The following is a 12,551-nucleotide window of genomic DNA, read 5'->3' on the forward strand; positions in this document are numbered from 1 at the left end:
GCATGTAGGCTCAGTGTGTTGGACTTGTATGTGCTAAGTATTAGTATAATATCCTCTTAAGATAGGTAATATACTCACTGTCACCTGCTTTCATCATAACATAGGGTGGGTACCTAATAGTTATACCCTTTAATATACTCCTGAGTTTAGAGTCAGTAAAAGCCATGTTAGGTGTTGAACATCAAATATTAGTATATTTCAATGTTTACAAACTCCAGGTTGTAATAGGTTAGGTTAGGTATCTATAGAAGTCAGTGCTGACAGAAGTTCATGAAACAAAAGAATAGAAGGTTATAGGTTACCCCCACATGTAGGTGGATACCTACCTACCTATGTACCTATGTATGTTACCCAGCCTACCTACATTAGTATCTTACATATCAGTTTGTGGAGTGATACCGACTTAGGTACCTAAGTCCCTTACCAGGGACCACCCCGCCTGCTTAAATCGACCCATACATAGGTCGACGTAAATGTACTAAAAGTGGGTGCTGCCCGGCAAGGGTAACAATAGGTACCGGCCTGTGACGTGCGTTGCTGGCGCTGGAAAGCACCTAACCTAAAGCTCATCAGCGTTTGGAAGACAACAGAACGGAAACTCAATTCTATGCATCACCAAACGGCTGACCGATCAACATCCGGCACAACATACCGGTTCGGCATACCGATACCTACATCCTACCTAACCTCATATGTACCTTAGAGGTAGGTACCTTACCTTACTCAGCTGTTGAAGTGCATATCCATCTTGCATCTCTTGCATCTTTTTAATCCCACGATCTGATCTACGCAAATGCGCGTACTGATTTTGCGCATATTCAGACGCCGGCACAACTTACTCGGGCCATCTCGCTTACATTACTTCCGTTAAATTTTCCCTCATGCTACCTAGGACTCTGAGCAGTTAACTACAGTTGTCCTAATTTTAGGTATTACGTCAAATACGACAAATCAACCCCTAAACTCCCAAGATAGCCACCATAGTCACGATAGCCAAGCCATGTCGATTCACGCAACTTGGTAGATAGAACAACATCTACTATATTTTTCTATATTTCTCCTGACCTGCTTTGCGAAGAAGAGACGAAGACCGAGCTCCACTTAGACGTCTAGGCAGCTCCTGCGCATTCATCATGTTCCCAACCTTTACCGGCACTTCTAGGCGACCGCGAAACGTCAACTTGAGCGGTCAGCGGAATACAAACCCTTGGGCTGCACCTAGCTGGTCGCCTTCTGGCTCTGGCGCCTCCAAAACAGTAGCACAAGCACAGGCCGAACGTGAAAGGAGACAGAGAGATCGTGACGAGTTGAATGCTGCTAAGAGACTGCAAAGGGTATGGAGAGGCTATAAAGACCGACAAAGCTTTAAACAAACATGTCGAGAAGAGTTTGATGCTCTATACAACCAACCTCTGAATCATGCCATTCCAGCCAGAGTGATCAGTGCCTTGCCCCTTATCCATATCCTATTCGATCCAGTGCGAGCAGACGATCAGAAACGTTTAGATCTACTAGTTCAGGATTTGACTGACCTAAACTCTGCTTCAAATTTGGATCTCTTCAGTCCTAATTCTTGGGATAGATTAGCAGTTCTCGTCGTAAGAGCTCTAGAAGGGTATGTGCGTGCTCAAATCATGGCTATATACTGCTCGCTTACACTTCGCGATATAGCCGACCAGCTAGTTCATCGTTAGATCTTCTCCACATTCTGGTTCTTATTGTCAGAAAAAGACCACATTCTATTACTCCCATCCTACACCGATATTATAAACTCATATCTGCGTATTCTCAGCGTAACGGTCAGGAGGGTCCCAACTCGACAGTAGAACTGGATATCGTTGCTAAAGCAGTTACGGCCCCTCTTACACCATCTACACAAGGTACGCAGGGAGACAGTCCAGCAAAGCTATATCTTGTTAATTGTTTCGGTATATTCTATTCGTGGCGTAATCTGACTGCTATTAGGAGTATCCGCATTACCAGCCTACCAGGCATTCGCGTTCGCCTTCCTCACTTCATCAAATCTTGTATCTTTTCAACGGGACCCTACGCGGATAGCAAGCTATGTAGATTTTCAACTTTTATCACAGAGTATCATAGACACTATCTCGGGGCATGAGCATGTTGGTACCCTGTCGAAGAATGGCGCTCTCTGTCTCTTAGCCCACTTCATCGCTTTAAACAGGGCAGCGTCCTCCTCCTATGTGGTCAACTACCTTGAGGCGCTCTATCTCCAGCTATCCATCCTTGTTGATGATATTCGGATACGATATGATCGGCACGACACCCGCAATGAAGCCGAGGGCGGCAATGGCGATACCTCCGAACATGACGATGATACCGAAGACTCTGCTCCATTATCTACTTGGGTGTTAAGTCAACTAGACTTCCTCGTAGATGAAGACGGTATCTCAGATCTGCTGAGTAGATTTACTTCGTTTGTGGCCAAGATTTGAAGTATGCGTGAATCATATGCTAACAAAACTTAGGACCGCAGTATCTCCTGACCGTCTTTCCGAAGATGCGAGTCTTCTTGCTGGCTATACATTGGTCTTGCTTAGATGTTTTCCGAGCCATAGTGATGACATCAAAATGCGACTCTTCCAGGGCGATATCTCTACAGTCAGCTCAGCTACTACCATATCAACGCCTTCGGTCAAGTATTTTTGGCAAGCAGCCTCGAATACAAGCATATTTAAGATTATTACGCAGCCTAGGACTCAGCAGCAGTCTGCAGCTATCGTCACACTTCTCCAGGCAGACCATGTGCGTGACAGAGAATGGAGGACCATATTGCTATTTTTAGAATTATATAACTTCCTTCTCCGGGTCACCGATGACGAAGACTTTCTACCCCCAGAAAATCAGATATTATCGCACCAGAGTCCTGCAACGTCGAGAATACGTTCAAGCGGCCTCAGTCTGGATGAGCTAAAGCAACTTATCAATTTCCTCAAGAGCCTTTCCTTTCCACTTTATTATAATCTAGCAGACATTATGCCGTCTGCCTCGAGGCCAACTCGACTGAATAGTCTCATGGGTATCAGTTCTGGCAAACCCACCACGCAAGAGGAAGAGCCCAAGGATACTCAATCCTCATTTGCTGGTATTATTGGGATGGACGTTTTGAGTCTGAGGGCTACATCTACGACGACCATGCGTTCATTATACGAAAGAGATTCTCGCCGGCATTTTCTTCTTTCAGACTTCTGGTTGATGACCTCAAAATTCGACATGGACGGGTTTATATCGGCTGTCGTTTTAGAAGAACAGCAAAAAGAACAGATGGCTGAAGATGAAGATGACTCGGACGACTCTGACGAAGATGCCCTTGATACCTTTCATACTTATACAGGACAGCGCCTTTCGCGAGCAGCACAGCTTGAGAGGCGTCGTCGATTACGAAGGGTCCAACGAGAGCAACTTCTGGCCCAGGTTGGACCCAAACTCGAAATTCTTCGCAACATGCCATTCGTTATCCCGTTTGAAGTTAGGGTTCAAATATTTCGCCAATTCGTATATCTTGATAAGTCGAAGCGCAGGGGTGGTCATGTTGACCCCGATCGGTGGCGTTTGTCAGTAATCTCAGGAGAAGGCGGGTTCAATGGTCCTTCTGCTAGAGGCAGGGACATTCTTGGCCGCCACTCGGCTAGGGTCAAGCGTGGGCAGGTGTTTGATGACGCATACGAGCAATTCTACGCTCTCGGTGATGGATTAAAGGAACCTATCCAAATAACATTTGTTGACCAGTTTGATCAGGCCGAAGCTGGTATTGACGGCGGCGGCGTTACAAAGGAGTTCTTGATTAGCATCACCGACGAGGCCTTCAACCCCAGTTCTGGTCGTGGCCTCTTCGTTACTAACAGTCAAAATCTGTTGTACCCGAATCCGAGCACATTTGACAACCATGCGCAGCTCCTTCGTAGTCATAGGTATACAGAAAGTGATATAGAGTGGAAGGAGGCCATGATCAATCTCGCTAGACGTTACGAATTCCTCGGTCGGGTTGTTGGAAAATGCATGTACGAAGGCATCCTTATCGACAAAGCTTTTGCTGGCTTCTTTCTTCTTAAGTGGTCAGCATCAGGGCAGGGTTCACTCAATGATTACCGTGCCAACCTAAACGACCTACGAGATCTGGATCCAGAGCTATACCAAGGGCTTATCAGCCTCAAGAACTTTTCCGGCCAGGTGGTCGACCTTGCACTAGACTTTACCATTACGGATCAAGTCACGACAATCGATGGCAACACACTCACCATTACACGTCCGCTCTGCAAAAATGGCGAGAATATTCCTGTCACAAACACAAACCGCCCTCTCTACATATCTTACGTTGTAAACCACCGGCTCGTAGCGCAACCCTATCGACAAACTAGAGCTTTCCTTAAGGGCCTGGGATCTATCATCAACCCCTCGTGGCTATCCATGTTCAATCAATCGGAACTTCAGCGACTTGTTGGCGGAGACAGCTCAGAGATTGACGTCGAAGATCTTCGACGTAATACTCAGTACTCTGGTCTCTACGCAGTAGGTGACGATGGGATGGAGCACCCAACCGTACAGATGTTCTGGCAGGTAATGCGCGAGTTTCAGGATTCCCAGCGACGCGAGGTGCTCAAGTACGTCACATCGACGCCAAGAGCACCATTACTAGGCTTCGCTCAACTAAGCCCCCATTTTAGCATAAGAGATGGCGGTACTGATGAGGAGAGATTACCGAGTACGAGTACCTGCGTGAATCTCCTAAAGTTACCGCGGTATAGCTCGAAGGAGATTCTCAGAAGAAAACTGCTCTACGCTATCCAGTCTGGAGCTGGTTTTGATTTGAGCTAATCAAGTATTAGGACTGTTGAAGTCAACAGCCTCGCGGCGCTTGAGGAAGATGGAGTGTTTAGCATCGTACTCTTTGCAGAAATGTTAGCTCGATGAACGGAATAGCTAGATACAAAATAAATAAAAACCAAAATATACATGTCCAAGCTGGCTTTCGAGCAATAATGCATCTTTAGGGATATTAAATCAGTTTTTATCATGTAAAACTTCCCAGGGGATGTTATCTAGTTCTTTCCATATAAACCCATCAAATTCGAGTCTCCATAATGCTAGTATAATAAGTCTACAGCCCTATACTACGTGGCGAATAAGAGTTATCTCCAAATGCACGCAAATAGAGGAGCATTGAACATGGTGTAGACCCCGCTTCTCGATACCCCCTTTAGTTGGCACGGGGGAAGCTTGTCTCTACCTAGGGTTAGTAACTTCTTATCCTTTCAAGTTCGACTACAGATATAATTTAGAAAACACATATTCGGCCTCATGGTTTTATTAAATTCACGTAGGACTCCAATCTAGCCCTAGTCTTACCAAAATTTACCTCCTTATTCTTAAGCCTCGCTAATCTCGTTTTCTTTGTAATTTATGCTTCATAGTGATACTGAGTAGAACAAGTACACCTTCTTTTCAAATCAGACCAACTAAGGTTAGTCGCGATTTATTATGGCAACCCTAATAGTCGGCGCTGGATGTTTCGGGGCATCGACGGCAAAATTCCTAAAAGAGGCGGACCCTGGCACCGACGTGATCTTACTCGACCAAGCGCCGTTCCCGGACCCGGCTGCGGCTGCACACGATCTAAACAAGATCATAAGGGCCGAGTATGATGACCCGATGTACATGAAGCTGGCACTCGAGGCCAAGGAGGCGTGGTCCCAGGCAGATCCCATCGTCACACCCTTCTTCCATCAGACAGGAGCACTCTGGTCTATTACGGCTGCTAGGACACAGACGCTCGTGGATAACTACGAGACTATACTAGGTCCCGGAAAGTCACCGCTTGAAATCCTTAGCTTGGATGAGACGCGTACCCGCTTCCCGCTCCTCGGGAGCTGCCGCTTCGAGGGCGGGGCCGAGCAGTGCATACTAAGTCCGGAAGCCGGGTGGGCCGACGCGGCTGGGGCATTACAAGCCGTTATTGAAGCCGCTGTTAATGGTGGTGTCCGGTACGAAGTCGGCACGGCAGCGAAGCTAGAATTCGATCCGGATGGCATGTGTACTGGTGTCTCGACGACAGATGGCAGGACGTTTCCCGCCCGACGTATCGTCTTGTCCTCGGGTGCTTACACGCCATGGCTCCTCGCAGAGAGTGCCCCGGAAACCCCAGACTTCCACGCTGGAAACCGGATGAAAGCAGCAGCCGTATTGATGTGCTTGTTCAAGGTTCCGCGCGGCAGCACCGGACTGGACATGTTTAAAGACGCACCAGTTATCGTTCATCCCTACGGAGACTTTCCCGGTGTGTCGCTCTCAATAACAAGGACCCTGAAGCGTTAAAATCTAAATCTATAATACTATATGTTATTATGCTAACCATAGTGAGTTGCCTAGCCGAGTGTATACCACCTGGAAATCTCGGTGGCCCTGATTTGGCGAAGTGTACCCATGAATTCCCGTACACTCGCAATGCATACAACGAGCCGTCAAAGCAGGAGATCTCAGTTCCGCCGCTCCCAAAAAGCGACCGCATGACGTGGACACGAGACCTCCCAGACGCACTGAAGGCGAATTCGGCAAATGTCCGAAATATGTTCTTCGGGAACTCGGTGCAGGGCATGACTCCTGAGTCGTATCGACTTTGCTGGTAGGCTTTAGCTTTCTTCTTAATAATCCTCATCCCCAACGCTTCTCAGGAGTTTAGGGGGGAAAGATCTAGTTGGACTAATATTTACATGTCGATATAGGGACATCGCTACGCCAGACGAAGATTGGATCATCTCACCACATCCGGCGTCGAAGAACTTGTATATCGCAGCCGGTGGTTCTTTTCATGGCTACAAATTCCTACCTATAATTGGAAAGTACGTAGTTCAAATGCTTCATGGAGAGCTGTCTGAGGAGCATGCTCGACGGTGGGCCTGGGATCGAGATTGTGAGTATGGTTTTTTTTATATTAGCCCCTGTTTCCTACCTTTTTAAGACTTGGATCGATGAAAAGACACTGTCTGTTTTATTTTCTTGGGTAACCAAATACATAATTTACTAACTCTATATCTCCCAGCCATTCCAATCGTAACCCCATATACCCCCCGTGGTGATTTACGAGATGTACCTGGTTACTACGAGTAACGCTACCAAGCATATGTGAGAACATGGTAATATAACTGGCCCCGAGACGAGGCCGACGGGGATGTTCGAATACACACGAAAAACAATTAAAATTTCAACATGCCTAGCTACAGATTCCAGCAACAATAAGGATATGCTAGGCGTCTTTCCAGGTTCAAAGCTTTAGTAGCAGTGACTATGCTTTTGGCTGAAACAATAAAGGGAATAATACGATCCGTCATCCATCAAGTAAAGCAGCTCCTATAGTCTAGTGGTTAGGACGTCGGATTCTGATTCCGAAAACATTGGTTCAATTCCAGTTAGGAGCTTGAAAATGACTTAATATCATTTTTTCTCCTTGGTCCCACTTGGTTGAAAACTTTTTGTGTCCCATCTCATATTGAGGGCATCGTGATCTGAGTGGAGTTGACTTTTGCTAGCTTCGGATTACCCGACTGCGATGGCCCACCAGAATAAAATAGACAGACTATACCGAAGCAAAGTGGATATCGTATTAATAATTGGTTCATTTCTATGACTTCTAGTCGGAGCTAGTTTTTCTATTTATGATAGGTCGGAGTTGGATTTCCTGGACAATATTACTGTGGTGTTCTTATAAATTATTCACCCCTTTTCTCAGGACCCATCATGTTATATATATAATACAGGATACGACAATGAATACCCTATTATAGCTCTAAATTAATAGGAAATTTCAGTGGTATAAAATATCTACGAGCTTGTTATCACAACATATATAAACGTTAGGAACGCTACGCAGGCCGTAGTAATCTGATGAATTGGATTTGCTCTCGTACACCATTGAAGGCCAAATTTCTTATTATAACCTTTAAATGGTATATCGGAAATCAGTATGACCATCTATAATCTTTTTACCTTCATCTACACGCTTATTTTCCCATTTCAAAAGAACTATGGAGATACAGGCGGCAACAACAGCAGCGACGCAAATTGCCATCACGGCTATTATACCAGGTATATAATCAGGAGCATCCTGTCTTCAGGTCAGCATATGCCTATAAATTTAGGGGGTTTCCACGAACCTGTTGGCGAAAAACTAGGGAAGAATATATACCACCAAGACCACTGAGAGTGATCAAGACAGCCGTGGCACAGGCGCGTTTAGCATCACCACGCAGATTATTTGCCTGCCAGGCGAGGGTAGTGACCACGAGCCCATTTACTCCGGCTTCGCCTAGGAAAGTCCCGATATACCTTGGGACGGGCTGTTTGAGGAAACCCGTCATGCACAAGCCGACGATTGCGACGAGGCCCTGGGCGACAACAAATGGTCCTCGTAGACGCATCTTATCAGCAAGCCATGATACAAACATGCCTTCCACGACAGAAAATAGAGCTGGCGGGGCTGACAAGATGAACGCGAGCTCTTGGGAGTATCCCATCCCATTGCGTAGGATGAGAGGTAGGAAAAACAGGAAGGCATAGACGCCCACGGCACCGGCCGAGTACATCAACGAGAACGACCAGACTTTCCAATCGGTTATCGTCTCAACGAAAATAGCCCAGGTGACCTTCTGGCGCTCCTCAGACCCGCGATCTTCCGCAAGACGGGCCTTTACGAAAGCGGCCTCTTCTACGGTGAGAAACTTGTTGCGGTGCGAGTCCGGGAAATCGACGATGATGAACCAAGCAATGACAGCTGCGACACAAGTAATGACACCCTCAATAATGTAGATCCACCTCCAGCCCTCATAAGTGGTATTCGTTTTCGAGATCTGAATGAGGCCGAGGGCGAAGATATTCGCAAACGCAGACAGTGCGGACCCCGTCATGAAAAACGTCGCGAGCCGCTTCTGGACCTCGTATCGCCTGTACCAGGAGGAAATCAGGTAGACGCATCCGGGATAGAAGCCCGCTTCGAATACGCCGAGGAAGGATCTCAGCACGGCCAATGCGACCCAGTTGTCGAGGAACCCGATGCCCATCGACACCAGGCCCCAGGCGAAGACGATCGACGAAAGCCAGTTGGCGGCGCCCACGCGGTGGATGATCATGTTGCTCGGCAGCTCGAAGATCATGTAGCCGACGAAGAAGACGAGGAGCGCGACGGAGGCGCGGTCCCCGACGTTAAGACCGACGTCTTCGTCGAGGCCCGAGATGCGCGCCACGGAGATGTTGCTCCTGTCTACCATGGCGATGGTGTACAGCGCGCCGAGGATAGGCAACAGCCGGATGTCGATCTTGCGGAGGACCCTCTTCTCGAATTTCGAGTCGTGGGCAGCCCCGTCCGGGGACGACGGCGAGATGGAGTGCTCGTTGTCGCACTTCTCGTGCAGCGAGACGGAAGCTTCCTTTTCTTCCATTATGGAAGAATTATAATGGCAACGGTCGCCAAGAAGGAAGTCTCCAAAAAAAGAGTGTCCTGGCTATGCCCTGTCTTTTGCTGTTGCTCCTCGGGTTCGTGTTAGCCGGGAACTGGGAGGAATGTGGAGGGACTGTGGGGTAAAAGCTGGGGTAAGGGGGTGCTGGTCAATGCCTTGGTCACGATCTTCCGGCGAGTGTCTGTTCTGGGTACACCGCTAGCGAGCTAGTATTCCACGATGCCCAAATAAGCTGCAATTCCACGGCTAGGGAGGACGGTAACGCGTGTGGCCAGATGCTAACAGTTGCGGTACTGAGGAGGATAGTTTGGCCTTTACAGCCGGGGTTATCGTATGTTCGTAAGTCTTTTATATTAGTTATATTAATATTATAAGCCACCGACGAAATAGGATATAATCGTGTCTGAGAAAAAGAACCGATTGAGCTGAGCGAACTATGTATCTGTCGTTTCTTCACCTCTGTTAACTCGTGCGATCGTACGGTTATCCGGGTGCCGTCGGATCTCAAAGCTCGGTGGCTCTCCTAGAGTTATCGTCATGAAAGACACACCGCTTGATGACTACATAACTATCGCCAAAAGGCTATCGGGTCTGGACTGTGGTTTTTGCTGGGCTAAAGCACTCGATTCCGTTGTCCAAAAAGTAAGTAGTACTTTAATGTATGTCTATATATCTTAGGTATTGGTAAGTCTAGCGGAGTCAACTCTTGGACGTTTGGTAAAGTCTTCAAAACAATAATGATACGGGTTGAATGAGCGTGGAGCTGGTATGTGATCATATTGTTATAAATGGCATAGGTATCTGTCACTGCGTCTTCGATAGCTGAACCCCTATTGGTTAATTACTAGGTGTGAGTGGCTCTAAATGGCTCGTGCTATCTTGAAGCTAACTTCAATCTCTCCGTGAATACTAGTATAATAACGACTTGTACTAGGATCTCCAGCTTGACCATATAAATATAGTTCCATGAATTCTACTTGACCTTTGGGACCATGGAATCAAAATGAGGCGCCATACACCCATCATATTCGGCCTCATCATCTTTCAATATTAAGACAACCTATTTGCGTCTTTAAACGGTCACGTTCAACAATTAGAATATCGATTTTTAAAGATCCAGTGTCAATGTAGACATCCGGCAACTAAACGGCGCCGTTAAGGTCTCTTCCAGGGCCAAAGCAAGTAAGGCTTTGCAGATGCTTGCCTTTTCGAAAATTTCGGATTTAATACATACCTAGGTAGGTAAGTTAGCAAATGATCCAGCCACCTGGATGTCCACAGTGACGATGGTATACCGTCTGTTGATAATTCAACGTGCCAACATCATCTTTGTCCTATAGAACGGTAGAATTATTTAAAGGGGTACTCATGAGGAATTGCAAGGTTTGAAAGGCTTGTACTATGAGTTATGCCTGGCACAGCAGTTTAATACTTGTGTACTGTACGCAAGTATCCCCTAACCCTGGGCTGGCAATATCTCAGTATCGCTAACCGTTTTCTTCTCTCTCGTTTTCTTCATTCTATTATAAAAGGTTAACGGTGTGGGTCACTATTCCAGATATATGTGGATTCAGGACAAGGCATACTACGAAGAGAGGATGGCGCAGGCTGTTCAAACTGTACGTGAATACTTGCTGTTGCTCTAGGCAGCCGCAAAACATGATATTGCTAAGTCTGAGCCGTATATGCCCTCGGGAATATCATTGTACTAAATCAACTGTAGCACACTAACGCCTGAAGACATAGAAAGGTAGGTTAGGTAGGTAGTCAGGCTCAAAAGTGGAAGATCATAGCCGACAATAAATACGGCTTGGTGGTGTCACAGGTAATAACTGGATCTGAATGGATGTGAAGTCATCGTGAAATAAATTAACCTCTGTATGGCCTATCTGAAGATGAACGAGTCACGGTTGATAGGAAATAACCCCCCCTAATGCAACTCTGCAAGTAGATAGGTAGTCTATGACAAACAACTGTCCCCCACGAATGTGTGCAATTTGTTAATCACACATCCAGCATATCCCGGCCCCAGAAGCCCGTGGGGCCTGCACAGTTCTATTCTATGTCTAACCGTAGACGAGCTTGAAGATGTCGTTGTGGACGTAGTACTGAGCGTTGTCGGGGACTAGGTAGAAAGACTGGGTGTAGCTCATGGGTCGTTGTTCCTCGTCCACCTAAGGATACAGGTTAGGTTTTGGGCAAAACGTTAGACATAATTGTATATAGACGAACCAGAAGCTGACCGGTCACGAGGACCAGGATGTGGCCGGGAGCGACACCAGGCTGGAGGTCGATGGTGGAAACCTGGTGCTTGATCTGCTGGAACGGTAGACCCTATGATATTATGGTAAGCTTTCTTCTTGGGAATATCATACTTCTGATTGAGTTACCTGTAGCTTCTCGATGATAGAGGGAGTGCCCTTGAAGGAGGCGGACTCGAAAGTCAGCATGGAAGCGTCACGCTGTAGAATTGTTAGATTGCGTCTTATTGATACGGGGAGATACTCGACGATGCGCATACGTAGAGGCTTACTAAACCGGCTCGGTTTTGGTCGAACTGGTTGTAGTAGTACTGGACGAACATAGCTAAAGAGAAAGCAAGTATTAGTTTAGCTGGCGGAAATGCTTGCGTGTCGCAAGAGGCGTTCGACAAGGCACATACTCGCAACTTCTTCCGGATCTACTCAACATGTTAGTGAATTAACTTAGAAGGTCTCATGTTCGACCAGATAGGCTGGGCTTGTTGCTTGTTGGGCAGTAACATGAGGCGTTTCACAACGGGTGTCACTTACTTTGGGCCATCTTGGAAGGGATAATAGCTGGTTGACCTAGTAAAAAAGGGACGAGAGGTCTATCGAGTATTCTTTACGAAATATGACGATTAGCGTGGGAATATTTCGGAACAGGATGATGATGTTCTTGGGGAAAAGGGAAAGAAATTTATTGTTGTTGTCAAGACGATGGTTACGAGATAGAGAAAAGAAGTGAGGCCATTCAGGTCTGGAGGGGCATTTTTAGAAGACGTCTCCACTTACTTTATGCGAGCTAAAGTTGTTTGGACATTCGCGGTGGCTTACGCTGGCT

The 12,551-nt window shown here is 46.8% G+C and overlaps 4 protein-coding genes and 1 non-coding gene across 5 annotated transcripts; 3 read left to right on the top strand and 2 right to left on the bottom strand.

Annotated features, from left to right (window-relative positions):
* The first annotated feature begins 918 nt into the window (after nt 1-918).
* Nucleotides 919-4,865, top strand: F4813DRAFT_134798 (uncharacterized protein). Its single transcript, XM_049238758.1, has 4 exons — nt 919-1,615; nt 1,672-1,880; nt 1,966-2,437; nt 2,490-4,865. Exons 1-4 carry the CDS (start codon nt 1,134-1,136, stop codon nt 4,834-4,836), a joined length of 3,510 nt encoding a protein of 1,169 aa, XP_049098377.1. The 5' UTR covers nt 919-1,133; the 3' UTR covers nt 4,837-4,865.
* A 371-nt stretch (nt 4,866-5,236) lies between these two features.
* F4813DRAFT_364285 (sarcosine oxidase) lies at nt 5,237-7,835 on the top strand. The gene is made up of 5 exons (XM_049243795.1): nt 5,237-5,338; nt 5,433-6,295; nt 6,388-6,640; nt 6,741-6,928; nt 7,058-7,835. Exons 2-5 carry the CDS (start codon nt 5,500-5,502, stop codon nt 7,123-7,125), a joined length of 1,305 nt encoding a protein of 434 aa, XP_049098378.1. The 5' UTR covers nt 5,237-5,338; nt 5,433-5,499; the 3' UTR covers nt 7,126-7,835.
* On the top strand, nt 7,362-7,433 carry F4813DRAFT_t95. The gene has a single exon. It is a non-coding gene; the product is annotated as a tRNA-Gln (tRNA).
* Nucleotides 7,836-7,840: 5 nt separating the features above from the next.
* F4813DRAFT_134839 (MFS general substrate transporter) lies at nt 7,841-9,764 on the bottom strand. Its single transcript, XM_049238759.1, has 2 exons — nt 8,169-9,764; nt 7,841-8,119 (listed from the first exon to the last, which is right to left on the bottom strand). The coding sequence occupies exons 1-2, from the start codon at nt 9,447-9,449 to the stop codon at nt 7,955-7,957; spliced, it is 1,446 nt and encodes a 481-aa protein (XP_049098379.1). The 5' UTR covers nt 9,450-9,764; the 3' UTR covers nt 7,841-7,954.
* Nucleotides 9,765-11,314: 1,550 nt separating this feature from the next.
* F4813DRAFT_364290 (NTF2-like protein) lies at nt 11,315-12,473 on the bottom strand. The gene is made up of 6 exons (XM_049243796.1): nt 12,260-12,473; nt 12,130-12,147; nt 11,989-12,053; nt 11,858-11,929; nt 11,700-11,801; nt 11,315-11,641 (listed from the first exon to the last, which is right to left on the bottom strand). The coding sequence occupies exons 1-6, from the start codon at nt 12,267-12,269 to the stop codon at nt 11,534-11,536; spliced, it is 375 nt and encodes a 124-aa protein (XP_049098380.1). The 5' UTR covers nt 12,270-12,473; the 3' UTR covers nt 11,315-11,533.
* Between the last annotated feature and the right edge of the window lie 78 nt (nt 12,474-12,551).

This window comes from Daldinia decipiens (genome assembly GCF_022478715.1).
Source record: "Daldinia decipiens strain CBS 113046 unplaced genomic scaffold F4813scaffold_23, whole genome shotgun sequence".
Classification (NCBI taxonomy): domain Eukaryota; kingdom Fungi; phylum Ascomycota; class Sordariomycetes; order Xylariales; family Hypoxylaceae; genus Daldinia; species Daldinia decipiens.

Bases quoted from the DNA above. Each gene is read 5' to 3' on its own strand.
- F4813DRAFT_134798 (XM_049238758.1), top strand. From the start codon at position 1,134: ATGTTCCCAACCTTTACCGGCACTTCTAGGCGACCGCGAAACGTCAAC. The intron at 1,616-1,671 runs GTATGTGCGTGC...TTCGCGATATAG, and splicing joins GTCGTAAGAGCTCTAGAAGG to CCGACCAGCTAGTTCATCGT. The intron at 2,438-2,489 runs GTTTGTGGCCAA...AACAAAACTTAG, and splicing joins CTGCTGAGTAGATTTACTTC to GACCGCAGTATCTCCTGACC.
- F4813DRAFT_364285 (XM_049243795.1), top strand. From the start codon at position 5,500: ATGGCAACCCTAATAGTCGGCGCTGGATGTTTCGGGGCATCGACGGCA. The intron at 6,296-6,387 runs GTGTGTCGCTCT...TGAGTTGCCTAG, and splicing joins TCCCTACGGAGACTTTCCCG to CCGAGTGTATACCACCTGGA. The intron at 6,929-7,057 runs GTGAGTATGGTT...TATATCTCCCAG, and splicing joins GTGGGCCTGGGATCGAGATT to CCATTCCAATCGTAACCCCA.
- F4813DRAFT_134839 (XM_049238759.1), bottom strand. From the start codon at position 9,449: ATGGAAGAAAAGGAAGCTTCCGTCTCGCTGCACGAGAAGTGCGACAAC. The intron at 8,120-8,168 runs GTTCGTGGAAAC...ACCTGAAGACAG, and splicing joins CCCTAGTTTTTCGCCAACAG to GATGCTCCTGATTATATACC.
- F4813DRAFT_364290 (XM_049243796.1), bottom strand. The intron at 11,802-11,857 runs GTAACTCAATCA...ATAATATCATAG, and splicing joins CTATCATCGAGAAGCTACAG to GGTCTACCGTTCCAGCAGAT. The intron at 11,642-11,699 runs GTTCGTCTATAT...CTGTATCCTTAG, and splicing joins TCGTGACCGGTCAGCTTCTG to GTGGACGAGGAACAACGACC.